This window comes from Anser cygnoides, chromosome 32 (assembly GCF_040182565.1).
Source record: "Anser cygnoides isolate HZ-2024a breed goose chromosome 32, Taihu_goose_T2T_genome, whole genome shotgun sequence".
Taxonomy (NCBI): domain Eukaryota; kingdom Metazoa; phylum Chordata; class Aves; order Anseriformes; family Anatidae; genus Anser; species Anser cygnoides.
Window position 1 is genome coordinate 251,632 of NC_089904.1, and position 13,720 is coordinate 265,351.

The following is a 13,720-nucleotide window of genomic DNA, read 5'->3' on the forward strand; positions in this document are numbered from 1 at the left end:
GGAGGGGGTCCATTTCTGGAGGCTCTGGAAGCTCAGGTCATGGTGGATCGAGCTATGGCAGTGGAGGGTCCATCTGTGGAGGAGGAGGAGGAGGCAGCTCTGGCTCTGGAGGCAGCAGTGGCAGGAGAGGGTCCATGTCGGGCGAAGGTGGAAGCTCAGGTCATGGTGGATCGAGCTATGGCAGTGGAGGGTCCATCTGTGGAGGAGGAGGAGGAGGAGGAAGCTCTGGAGGCAGCAGTGGTAGGAGAGGGTCCATTTCTGGAGGCTCTGGAAGCTCAGGACATGGTGGATCGAGCTATGGCAGTGGAGGGTCCATCTGTGGAGGAGGAGGAGGAGGCTCTGGCTCAGGTGGCAGCAGTAGCAGGAGGGGGTCTATTTCTGCAGGCTCTGGGAGCCCAAGTCATGGTGGATCGAGCTATGGCAGTGGAGGGTCCATCTGTGGAGGAGGAGGAGGCTCTGGAGGCAGCAGTGGCAGGAGGGGTTCCATTTCTGGAGGCTCTGGAAGCCCAAGTCATGGTGGATCGAGCTATGGCAGTGGAGGGTCCATCTGTGGAGGAGGAGGAGGAGGCGGCTCTGGCTCTGGAGGCATCAGTGGCAGGAGAGGGTCCATGTCGGGTGAAGGTGGAAGCTCAGGTCATGGTGGATCGAGCTATGGCAGTGGAGGGTCCATCTGTGGAGGAGGCGGAGAAGGAGGCTCTGGAGGCAGCAGTGGCAGGAGAGGATCCATTTCTGGAGGATCTGGAAGCTCAGGTCATGGTGGATCGAGCTATGGCAGTGGAGGGTCCATCTGTGGAGGAGGAGGAGGCGGCGGCTCTGGTTCTGCCATAGGAGGAAGTTATGGAGGTGGTGGGTCTATGTCTGGAGGCTCTGGAAGCTCAGGTCATGGTGGATTGAGCTATGGCAGTGGAGGGTCCATCTGTGGAGGAGGAGGAGGCTCTGGCTCTGGAGGCAGCAGTGGCAGGAGAGGGTCCATGTCGGGCGAAGGTGGAAGCTCAGGTTATGGTGGATCGTGCTATGGCAGTGGAGGGTTGATCTGTGGACGAGGAGGAGAAGTGTCTGGCTGTGGTTCTGGAGGAAGTATTGGTAGGAGAGGGTCCATGTCTGAATGTTGTGGAAGCTCAGCCTCTGGTTCTTGTACGTTTGCTGTTGGGGAAGGGTCTCCTTGTGAGGGATCCAGCTCTTGGGGTTCCTTCAGTTCCGTCTTTGAAGGGTACAGCTCTTCTGCTCTGGGGTCAAGGTCTGGGGGCGTCTCTGATTCTGGCCGAGTTGGGTCTGGCTTTGGATGTGGGAGCTGCTCCGGGGAGGAGGAATACCAGTGAGGCATTTTGGGTTGTGGCAGACTTGAACCATTTGGTCCTGAGGATGGGACTGGGAATGGGACTGATGGAGGGTGTGCTCACAGGGGGGGATGCTTGTCTGCCTGGGGATTTGGTCAGGGACCCACCCTTCTTCCAGAGATCCCTACCACAGCAACATCTGCATGCAAAAATCTGCAATGGCATTGCCTCTTTTTTGGAGGCAGTGGTGCCTTTCCTGCCCAGCACCCCGTCACCGCTGGTCCAGCCACGTCACCCGCAGCCCTGGGCACTCTTCTCCCTGCACCCCCATGTGCCGAATGCTCCAACCTGCCCACTGTGCATGGGCTCACCTCTGTTTTACGACTGTATCGCGATGGTTGCTATCGTTTCTGTAGACTTTCTTTGTATTGCTCTGAGGCCTTCCACTGAGGCCGTTTGGGACCTTTTTCTTTGGCAACTAAAAGCTTGAAACCCTCCCTGGTGTGTGTGTGTTGGTCTGTTCAGGGCATACCCTGACGTGCACGAGAGGTGCAAACCTGGGGGTACAAACTCGTAGGAAATCTCACCTTCTGGCACGGTTGAGGACCTTGTTGTCCCCATGCCTTCTAAATATTGCCCTCTACAGGTGCGAGCCAGCTCCTGCTAGCTGGGAGCGTTGGACTGGGTGCGAACGGGCTCACGCCACCAGGAGCATCCACGGCCGGGTGGAGATGCTCAGGGTGCGCTCGATGCCACCACCTGGTGGGAGAAAGGAGCTGGGCCAAGGCCGTGCGGAGCTGGCCCTCGGGCACGATCCTGGGTGAGGGAGATTCGGACTCCAGCCCTCTGCCGTGCAGAGGTGGCAGGAACAAAAAGTTCCCTCCCTTGCTTTACTTTGGCAAAAAGCTGTGACATTAGGCATGGCACCATTGTAGCACCACAAGAATTATGGGCCTCCTGTTCCCGCTGCTGGGCCTCTTTCCAAAATTCTTGGCGGTTAGAGGATCGATGAGCTGTGGTTGCCCTGGTAGCTGTTCCCCTTGCTACTTCCTCAGTGCTCACAAACACGTACAGCCCCCTCTGCTCAGAGGCAAACGAAGTGCCAGCAGCCAGATGGAAGTGGGCAGATCTGGTGGGTTTTAAACCCAGAGTGCCCCCATGAGCAAATGGTGTGCACAAGTACTGCCTCTGGTGGCATCTTCTGCCGTCTGGGGACCCAGGGCCATCGGGGACACCGGGACTGGGGGTCAAAGGTGAGGCTGGTCCAGACAGAGGAACCTTTTCCTACATCTGGGAGTACACAAAAAACCGAGTTCGTGAGTTTTGCTCATCAAAGCATATGCAGGGGAAGAAAACTTTCCAAAGCAGAAGCCGTAACCCCGTAGGCTCCAAACACAGCGAGGGAGCAGGACCCAGCACTCACCCTGCCTGCATGGAAGGCTCAGCCTTTCCTTGCTGGGTGGAGCGGGCGAGCTTGCCACCCGGGAGGTGTGGGAGGACACGGGTGTCCCAATGCCCACCCATGGGTGCAGCAACGGGCTTCGGTGGGAAACTGGGGAGGGCTGGGCTGGAAGCACAAAATGGGTGCAGAGCACCCGGTGCAGCTCCGGGCCAAGCGTCCTCCTTGTGGGCTCCGATCCTGCTCTTCCAGCTGGGGTTGCCACAGACTCTGTCTGCATTTAAGCGGGCGGTGAGGCACCCTGGGCTTCAATCACTGCTGCTCCTTGGCATGTGGGTGTAATTGATAGTGCTGTCAAGAACCTGCAGTTAAGCCGGTTGTCTTTCCAGCTACTGCATACCATCGATTGTCTCTCTTGCTGGGCTAAGGGCAAACTGTTCCAGTGCAGAGCATTTGCAAATAATGAGGTACGAGAAAACCTTGGGCACCAGCCGCTCCTGCAGCCAGAATACCAGCAAGGTTTCTGGTAACCCGTTTTGCTTTTCATCAGCCTTCTTGCGAAAGATGGTGAAAAAACCCTCCAATGAAACCAGGAAGTGAGAAAATAATTAAAAAAAAAAAATCCCTGCAAAGCCCAGGGAAGAAATGAGCAATTGAAATGCTTTTTTTTTTTTTTTTTTTTCAATTGAAACATATAAACATTTAATTGCCAAAAAAAAGGCCAACTAAAAGTTACGGATTAAGATGGCATAATAGCAGGGGAAAACCTTTTCTTTCAAGCCTTCTGAAATGAAACCATTTGCCTTTCTGTTTTGAAAGAGGCTTTGGAAAGGAGCCACAAGGACAGAGAGGTAATCCTGGCCCCACCTCTGAGGCATTGTGAGGCTCTCAGCAAATATATTAAACGTATCAGCCTTTTCTTTCCCAGCTGTCAAGCAACTCTAATAAATCATTTTTATTTGCCTTGAGGTATCCTGAGAGTTTTAATTACAAGCTCAAATATAAAGGATAGTAACAGAGAGCAGCCATACAGCAGCCCTATTAATAAGGTGCATGTTTTTGCCTGGTACTGGTTGCTGGTGCATTCGTAGTCTTCACACCAGGGCTAAGCCTACTGCTGTTACCAATTAAATGGTTAACGAGCACCCAGCTAACAGCTTTGTGGCTAAGCCTCCTATCTAGGGTCTTTGTCATCTTCAAGGAAGTCTCATTTTTTTTGTGTCTTTCATAAAATCCAGGCTGAAAACTTAATGAGAAGATAGAGCTGCTCTAATTTATGCTTCCAAAAGCTGGGCGTCTAAGCCTGAGCTTGTCAGCTTAGACTTTTGTTGGAGTCGATGAAGAAGAGAGAGGCTGCTGGTGAGGAGCCTCAGCACAGGGATGGTGTCCGGAGGGCTGTTTGTAAAAAGAAATATTTCACCCTTCTGTACCAATTGGTGCGTCCCATCCACGCTGTGTTTCCCAGCTTCCAGGTGCGGGGCTGCCTGCGGCTGTGGCTGGTGGACACGTGCTGTCTTTGCTCTTGGGTGAGAAGCCTCAGAGACTCCCAAGGGAGTGACTGGGGAAATAATAGATAATGCAAGAATCAGTTTTGATTTGCTGTTCAACAGAACATTCCTCTACAGGGTTTCTTTGACAGAGTGGGAGATACTCTTAAGGGTACGTCCCTCTCGCTAAGCTGTAATTAATGGAAGGAAGGAGGACAAGCTGAAAAAAGAATCCTTATAAAACCCAAGACACAGTGTCCTCCAAGCTTGGAATGCAAGCAAAGCAATTCAAAACCAGCAAAATTCCATAGGATTTCACAAATGTTCAGTGTTATGCATTGTTTTGCATATTTAGACCTACGAATTGCCGCCAGGCAAGGCAAACCCCATGAAAACCCCAAATTATTCATCTGCATCAACCAAGCCCCGCTTCTGGGATGTATATAAAAGAGGCTCTCAGGGGTGTCAGAGCAGAGGGGCCCCTTTTTAGCTGCTCTCTTCCAGCAGCCCCACATCCCTGATCCTGTCCCTGGTCACGTCTGCCAGCATGAGCCAGCAGCTGTTAGCTGGGAGGTGTCTTCATGGGAGGAATTTCTCAGCATCTTCAGCTGTGAGTGGTGTGAGCCACTGCCAGAGCAGCACCTTCTCCTCTGCTGCACCACTGGGCAGAGGGCACGGAGCCTGGAGCAGCCAAAGCCTCCATGACGTGGGGGGCTGGAAGTGGATTTCTGCTGGCCACAGCCTGGCACGGGCAGGCTGTGGAGGGTGGGGGTGCAGGGGTGTATACTCCTGCAGTGAAAGGGGGGGTCAGGGGAGTGCCTTCATCTGCAGAAGTGAAGGTATTCATGTGGTGCATGTCAACGAGAGCCTGCTGCAGCCTCTTGATGTGAAGATTGACCCCGAAATGCAGCACATCCGAAGGCAGGAGCGAGAGCAGCTGAAGAGCCTCAACAACCAGTTCGCCTGCTTGATTGACAAGGTGAGAGCTGAGGCAAGATTAAAGGAATGATGGGCTTTAAGTATAAAGGAACCCTTTTTTGTGTTCAGGTCTTTGATTCCTCTCCTTTTTCTGTCCCATTACATGGCCCTGATGCTGGTTTAACATGCATGGCTCCAGCACCGTGAGATGCAAGTGCAGATCTAGCTGATAATGTTATTTTAACTTGATTGTTTATGCGTTGACAAGCTGAAGCTGTATGCATTATTAATAGCTGAAGGGAGCTGTTGTTCCAAGGTACCTTGCTGCGCTTCTGCACTCTTGCCCTCTCTGTGCAGGTAGACCTTGTAAAGCTGCATTGTTGACAGCCAAAAGATGGTTTCTGCTACCAGCCAGTTGGCCTGCAGAGGTGTTTAAATAGCCCATGGTTTCTGTAGCAGCCACAAAGGCTGCGGGGCTTCCTTGGAGACTGGGAAAGCAGCACGCCCCGTTTGCTCTCATATTCTTGGGTTATGAAGGTTGCAATGCTCCCCTTTTGTCCTCTTGTCCCCTTTGAACCATAATGAGCCCCTGGAGCATTAACTTGAAAGAGAAGCTGCCTTGTTCCCCCCACCTTCATTGGGTCCCTGTATGATGCACCAAAGTAGGTGCCCAACGAGGGTGGCTTTGCCTTCTGAATGCAGGTGCAGCGTCTGGAGCAGCGGAACAGGCTGCTGGCCACCAAATGGGACCTCCTCCAAAAGCAGGTCCTGCCATCCCAGAAGAACTTCAGGCAGGTCTTCGACAACTTCATCTGCAGCCTACAGAGGCGGCTGGACTCGCTGCTCCATGAGAGGGAGAGGATGGAGCCTGACCTGAACAACACGGAGAAGCTTGTTGAAGAGTTCAAATGCAAGTAAGTTCACAGGGCAGGGAGCTAGACAGATTTTCTAATGGACTTTTACTTTTGTACATATCGACAGACTTCACTCTAACAAAAGGCTGAGGTCCAAAGGCACCCTGAGCCCTAAATACCCAGGAAAGGTCTCCAGCACCAGCATGACCCAGCAACCAGTCCCTTCTGTTCCCCAACAGATACGAGCAGGAAGCAAGCAGACGCACAGCTGCTGAGAATGAGTTCGTGTTACTGAAGAAGGTAAGGAATTGGGATGAATGGAAGCATTGGATTCAGACATCTGAGAAGTTTCCTCTGCTCTGGCATAATATTTTGAGGATGTTGTAAGTCACTGGACAGTTATGGCTGCAGAGTATTGCCAGGGAACATAAGAACTCAGCAATATTCTATAAGCCTCTGGCACCCCTCAGAGGTGAACAATTACATCTCCTAAACAAAATTCCCTGTGCTAAAAACTCAGTGAAGTTACCTTAGGTCTCCACGTAGCCACCATTTTGACTTCTAAATGGCTGGGAACTCTTTTAGGATGCGGACTGTGTCTATCTGACCAAGGCAAAGCTGGAAGCAAAGCTGGAAACCCTAAAGCAGGAGAGAGAGTTCCGGAAGTGTGTGTCGGCTCAGGTATGGATGCTCCTCTCCCATTCTTGTTGATGGCAGCTATTCTTACCAGCCTCTCCTTGTCTACACTGATTTAGTCCCAATTAAATCAATCCATCAGGGTCACTCTGAGAGGCAGTGGGAATAAGGAAGATCTCCAAAAGCCCCAAACCTTCAAGCTGCATGCATGACCAACTCTAGCCACAACTCAAGGGCTGTGGCTCAAGACAAACTCTCAGGGGTGGTGGTACGACCACTGGGCTGCGAGATAGGAAACCCAGTGCTGACAGCCACTTCATACGGCTTCTAGGAAATTGCTGAGCTGGAGACAAGCCTCTGTGATAACTCCATTGTTGTGAAAATGGACAGCAGCCGAGGTCTGGACATGGAAGGCATCCTCAGGAGTGTTGAGTGCTGGTATGAGGATGCAGCTCAGAAAAGCAAGACAGAGTTGGATGCATTGTACAGAACAAGGGTAAGTTGCAGCAAACAGTAACATATCCTTCATGTAGCTGCCAGAAGGCAGCAGTTCAGATGCAAGGACTTCTTTCATTCTGTCTTGACTATGTAACTTATGGACCTACTTTTCTGCTAAACTTGGTGAAGTCCCCAAGTCGGGAGAACATCCCCAAAGCAAAAGCATTAGGACTTCTCTAAAGTTAGTTTACTTTGGAAACAGAGGCAAGGCTCCTATGTTGCCTACACTACCCGTATTGATTGCCAGCTCTGTCTTTTCTTCCTGTCAGTACCAAGAGCTTGAGGAGGCAAAGAGGAGTCATTGCAATCAACTCAAGTCCCACCAGCAACAGATTGAAGAGCTGAGTTTTGTGATCCAGAGATGGCAGTGTGACCTTGAAAACGTGAAGAAGCAGGTATCATGGGCCATATTTACTCATTGAATCTCCTAGATGGGAGATCCCAAGTCTGGTTTTCTACTTCTCTTGCATTTATTTTGTCTTTACCGAAGAGCAGTGCCTCACGCTGGTCCCACTGCTCTAGAGAAGATCTTACCCCTGTGGAGCAGGGAAAAAGGGTTATCTGCTTTGCTGCCCTGTTTTCTGGTGGATCATTTTGATTATTGAAAAAAAAATTGTGCCGTATTAGATCATTGGATTTACTATGGCACACAGACAATTGCTCCAGCAAGAATTCTGGCAGGAGACAATGCTTCTGACACAGGTTCAAAGCATCCAGTAAGTAGGGTAGAATTATGAGTCACCAGTAATTCACCACCCATAGGAACTGGTATAATTTTCAGACCATCTGATTCATTATATATTTTATAACGGGAAGTAATGGAAAACCTTAATTATCAGTTCCAATTAGAACTATTAGAAGTAGTAGTATCCTCAAAACAAGGCTTAACACAGCCTCACAGTACAGAGATATACTCTGTAGTGTTTCAAAACTGAGATTTGATTTTGGAAATATTTGCCTTTCCTAAAAGCAACATTGATACTTCATTTCAAAAGAAGACAGAATTTCTCTTTTAAAGGAAAATATGGAAAAAGATTGGGCAGGGAAAGTGAGGAATTCTGTGCCTCCAATACAGGTATTCTCTCTGCAAACATCAGTTAGGGATACTGAGCAGCGCAGGGACTGTGCCCTGAAGGATGCGCAGAAGAAACACACGGAGCTGCAGAACGCCCTCCAGAAGGCCAAGAACAAGCTGGCTTCCATGCTGTGGGGTTACCAGGAGCTGCTGAACGTCAAGCTGGCCCTGGACATTGAGATCGCGACCTATAAGACTTTACTGGAGGGTGAAGAGAGCAGGTGGGTACCTCTGCAACAGTATGCGTGTAGTGCTCAGTCTCGGGACACTTCAGCAGAGACACGGAGACTGGAAAATGCTAGAAATGCTAGTTATATGATGAATAACCTTATGACTTTCTTCCCCTTCAGGATACGCATTTGGAGCCCCGTGAGAGTGTGTAAGTAAGCTTGAAGTTTTCTGTTTTCCTTATGACATTAAAAAAGCCAGTGCTGGTTTGCAGGGGGAGCAGGGAGGCTGCACTATCCCCATGGGAATCGCTCCCCGAGTGATTCAGCCTGTGTTTTCCCACAACAGTGATCACCACACCTTGCAACAGCTCCTCTGGCTGCAAAGCCAGCCTGGGCTGTGGACCTGGTCCACAGTGCAGAAGACGCGGGTCCTTCTGTGGTGCCAGGAGAGCATCCCAGCCGGGAGATGCCGCAGCCTGCCATGGGGGGTTCACCTCGAGAAGCGCCGCCAGCTCAGCAGGGAGGTGCTGGGTCCCTGGTGCTACCAGTTGTGGCTGCTTCCCCAGGAGTAGCTCTGGATGTGGGGGCCATTCGTGCCAGAGCTTGGCCCCCATGGGTGCTGGTGGGCTCTGCAAAGGGGCTGGCAGATGGTGTGGGGAGAGCTGCGGAGCTGCACAGAGCTCGGGAAACCCGACTTGCTCACAAGCGGTGCACTGGCCAGGGAAGGGGATCCCAATTGGGCCTCTGTGCCCCGGGAATACCTGCATCTGAGCACCCACTCTGCCAGGCAGGATAAGCAGGAGGCAAGAGCTAAAGCAGAAAAACGCAGCCCTGCTCCACCCGCAGCAGCAAAATGTCCCCCACCCCACCCTACACGAGGGGAAGAGGCATCCTGGGTAGAAAAACATCAGGAAACCACATCAGAGGAACTCCACCAGGATCGCATCAAAAAAGAGATGCTTAACACATATTCTTCTTGCTCTATGCTGCTTCTTTAAAGGTCTGGAGGTTGGGTTGGGGCACTTGTCATGTTATCACTCAATTCCCACTTCCCACCAGCCTTATCTTCCCTTTTTTTCATGATTAAGCCTTTGCTTTCTATGAAACAAGTTGAGATATTTAATTCCAAACCCTTTCCCTAACATGCCTCTGGAAGTTTTCCTGGAAATGAGCCCGTAGGACTCTCCGTTTCATCAAAGTCTGCCCGACTTAATTTTAGGCAAGTTGGCGGAGTTGTGCTGGTGACGCAGGGTCATGGAGAGGAGGGGCAGGACTTCAGGGGCTCTTTGTTCGCTGTCTTGGAGCTGCTGGGTCATCCATATGCAGGCAGGCAAGTCATAAAGGAAATCTCAATTAAAAAAAAAGGATACATTTCACCTTCTGTAGTCAGCAAAGAGTAATTGCATTGCTTGTGCTTCTATTAGCTTCCTTCCTTAGCGTCCTGACAGGCGGTCTGCACTTTGACATCTGCATGAATTACAGCACCCTCGCTTGTATCTTGGTGACTACAGAGCTCTGCACTTTTTGCTCTTTTTTTCCAATAAAGTGCATGGAGATGAATGTGTTGCTGCTTGGGTTTTAGTGTTTTTGAAGACTACAGAAAAGCCCCGTTCAGGCGTATCTGTTGATGAGAAGCCTTAACAGCTAAGCTGAGGTAGCAGGGCTGCCCAGAGAGTGTTGTGCAGCACCAAATTTGCTTGGTGTAATTTATTGAAACCTTTTAAAGTCAGCTTATTTATGCCAATTTGCAGCAAATTTGGCTCCTGCCCAATGCTATTCAATGGGTGTTACAAGATTCACAGAGAACTCATCTCAGTTGCTTTGCATTTTTATAGCATGTCTACTACAGAGGTGTGATGATAAAACACATTTAATAGCTGTTCAAAAGCTTCTGCAATAGGGTCATTATAGGAAAGAACTCAGGAATATGCTTGGTTGCTTTTTTCAGCATCATTTTGAAGATCCTATGACTACCAGTTTAGGATTTCAGAACTGATCAGAGGGAGACATTTTATTGTTCGCTTGAGCAGATTAAAAAAGAAGCCAACAAATTAGTGCCATAAACCAACCACAAAGGACTAAACTGTTTTGCAATTGAACTGATGAAAGCTAACTAGCAGAGCAAAGAAACGAACCATGTAGGTGCCAGCCAGCCAGATAAGTGTTTTACAAAAGGGGGAATCCAGAGGGAAGTTCTTTCCTATCGGAAGCCATTATCGTGATTCAGAACTGGAAGCACTGTCTCTCCCTCCGTAATTCCCGTGTGATAAGATGCCCTTTCCCAATCATATACAAAGAGAACAATCAGGAGCACAAAAGAAAACAGTCACAATCTTTAATGAAGAAAACCACAGGAAAGATTTGACAACAAAAGAAAATGGAGCAGCTGTAAATATTCATAAGAGGGGTTTAAGTATCTCAAAAAGGTTATGGTGTTTCCACTGAAAATAGATGATTCTGCCACAAGAGAAGAGTAAGTCAGGGAGATGACACAGAATTAGCGTTGCTTTCTCACCTCCAGCCTCCCCCCTCACCATTTCAAGATGCTGGCTGATCTGATAAGTTAATTTAGGAAGTGCTTTTCTTTAAAGCTGTGACCAGCCTCTCTGAACATCAGTGCTTCATGAATCAGCCAGGCGCTTCGTCAGGAATTCAGCAGCACATCACAAAGCTACATGAATCAAGTCGAACAAGGGCTTGGGCACTGGTGCCTTAGCATAACAAAAGGCAGAGGTATCTCCTGCCACCTGAACACGCTTCCCAGGAGGATCTGGCCCACCTTCTGTGGGCAATTCCTTCCTCTGCAGGGCTCACGGAATCCCTTCCGCCCAAGCAAACAGCTTCAATGGTAAGGGAGAAGAGTTCCTCCAGCTTTACAGGGAGGCTGCCATAGCCTAGTAATAGCCACAATGTTTTCCTTTCCTTTTCTGATTTTATTGCTTTAACAGGCAGTGTGATTCCATCCCATTCAAGGGCCTGGGTTCCCATACATCCCACACTTATTTCCACTGTGCAGTTCTGTGGGAGGAAGATATCAGTGTGGAAAAAGATCAAACCAATCCTTTGCTTTGTTGCGAGCCTCAGATTTACAGGTGCTAATCACCATGCAGAGATATGACATACGCGTACAGCAGGAACCGAGCAGATCTAGAGAGCGTGTGATGTTGTGTACTCTCATTAAGGCTTCAAAGGTGCTGAAGAAATTTGGCGCCCAAAGGGTGGGACTAATTTCGCCTAACTTTAACCATCCAGAAGTTGGGCGCCTGGTCTGGTTGTCTGGTTGTCTAGACTGCCTCTGGTAGTCAATAAAGAGCAAGGCAAGTGCCTCCAGAGGCTGCTTCCTCCCACCTATCCTAGCTGCCTATTTTAGGATGTGATGAATCACTGTCTGGAGATGCCTATCTCATTACATTAGCCATAGAGGGAGTCTCAAAGATGAAATTAGAATACACGGCCAGTTTGATGGCTGAAGCTGGGAGGGAGGCAAATCCAGGCCCAGTGTTTGATGAATTTTATGAGGAACATCCTTTGAAAATCCCAGCCTTGGCTTCTAACATAGAGCAGACAGAGGCTAATGAGAGGAAAAAATACATTACCACACTGAATTCTCATGGATGACCTTGGATTTAGGATACAAGAGAATGAGGATGCACTAACCAAGTCAATTCTTTAACACCTTGTGAATGTAGTGGACAGGAGTCTATATAGTCCATGAAGCTGTGCGTGTGTAAAAATGCATATTATGACCAAATCTTATGCCTATCAAATGCTGTTATTGCCATTGTCCTATCTGAATGCAAGGAGTTTTCTATGGCTGTCTAATTACAGAGATGGAGCATGGTTCTTTGAGACTATCGCATAAAATATATTTTAAGAGCTAGTTGAGATTCATCTCCAGAGGCAACAAACAAATTAGTGAACTTCACATGTTCTCATAATGAATTCCATTTTCAGCAGCACATACAGGGAGAAGAACGCTGACAAAGGGAGAGATTGCAAGTCGTTAAAATGATTCATTCAACCCCTCATCAAAATATTTTTCTTCTTTCCTTCCTCTGTCCCCCCTTCTCCCTCAAAAAAGATGTAAGTATGATGAATTACCTTTTTTTAAAAAATGCAGTTTTTGCTTCTCCCATTTGCCATGTCCTTACTCACAACAAGTTGTTGGTTCCTGAGATCTTATGTGCCAACAGATGAAACACTCGGTGTTCCTTGGAAAGACTTAGAAGACATTAAGTGAACCTCCTGCAATGCTGCCTTCTCACTGTGGTTCACGAGCAACAGCAAGAGTTTGGCTAACACAGAAATTTTGCCCAGTACTGGACAACTTATGGCCAAAATCTCTTACCTTGCATGAAGCGGGCAGCTCTGGTGAGACGTTTTGGAAGTGGGGCTGATGCAGTGCGGTTGGCTAGCAGACGTTTAATTGCAGTCTGTGATATGTTCCAGGTGTCTCTCACGCAGCCGACGTGTATAATGGGGTGCAGAAAGGGAGCGGCGGCACAGCAGCTCCCAGCCCGACTTCTGATTCAGGACGCAGCCTTCCCATGTAGAATGCGTGGTAGCTCTAGCTGAGTGAAAGAGCTGAAACAATTGCCTTTTGTACTGTTCTTTGGATTCAAATGTGCATTTCAGTTCCGATCAACCTTTGTTTAGAATTTAAAGGATCATGGAAGTTGCAAGCTTTAGCTTGAAGTCTCTCGTATTTGCCAGTGGTATGTTTTAACTGATATTGCCGATTGTGCTGGCAACCCAGCATGAACTGTGAGCCTAAAATATTACAGACAAAGGTGTAATCTGAAAGTCATGCTATAAATATGTTGAATTATTCCAGTTGTATAAGGCAAGAGCATCAGTTTACGCAACTAATTTACACCACCAGACCCTCAAACTCATGTAAGTTGCAATTACGCATTCAATTAATAGCCTCGTGAATCTCAGCATTGTAGTCACGTCCTATGGCTTTCTGAGTTTCGATGCGTGTATCCTTTTCAGAGAGCTTGATATTAGAAGGCTTAACATTTTAAGGAGGTTTAGCATTGGTTTTGTGATTTGCAATGAAAATGCCTTCAAACGGGTTAAAGAGGGTGAGGGAACATGGCTACTGTCTGCCTCCAGATACCCTCACGTCTATAGGCAGCAGCAGCCTTCTCGGAGCACAGATCCCCTTCAGTGAGGAAGGGCTGAGGGCTATCAGTTGCATGCATGGTAATGTCTCGTCTCCCAAGGGCTTTATGCCCAAAGAGCTGGAAAAGCCCGATTGCTCTGACTTTCTGAGGTTCAGTTTGTTGAAGGCCCAGAGATGGTTGTTTCAGTGTCTCACCTCCCTGGGCTGGTGATTAGGAGAGAGGGATTCTCTGGCCAATGTGAGTCAAAACCATCTCAGGTGCCCGTCTAATCTACTCA

General features: G+C 48.9%; 1 protein-coding gene across 1 annotated transcript; it reads left to right on the forward strand.

The window, feature by feature from the left end:
* Positions 1 to 4,632: 4,632 nt before the first annotated feature.
* Positions 4,633 to 9,559, forward strand: LOC106048692 (keratin, type II cytoskeletal 4-like). The gene is made up of 11 exons (XM_066985753.1): positions 4,633 to 4,773; positions 4,995 to 5,142; positions 5,784 to 5,995; positions 6,175 to 6,235; positions 6,521 to 6,616; positions 6,903 to 7,067; positions 7,339 to 7,464; positions 8,145 to 8,365; positions 8,495 to 8,523; positions 8,661 to 8,894; positions 9,534 to 9,559. Exons 1-11 carry the CDS (start codon positions 4,745 to 4,747, stop codon positions 9,557 to 9,559), a joined length of 1,347 nt encoding a protein of 448 aa, XP_066841854.1. The 5' UTR covers positions 4,633 to 4,744.
* Positions 9,560 to 13,720: the final 4,161 nt, after the last annotated feature.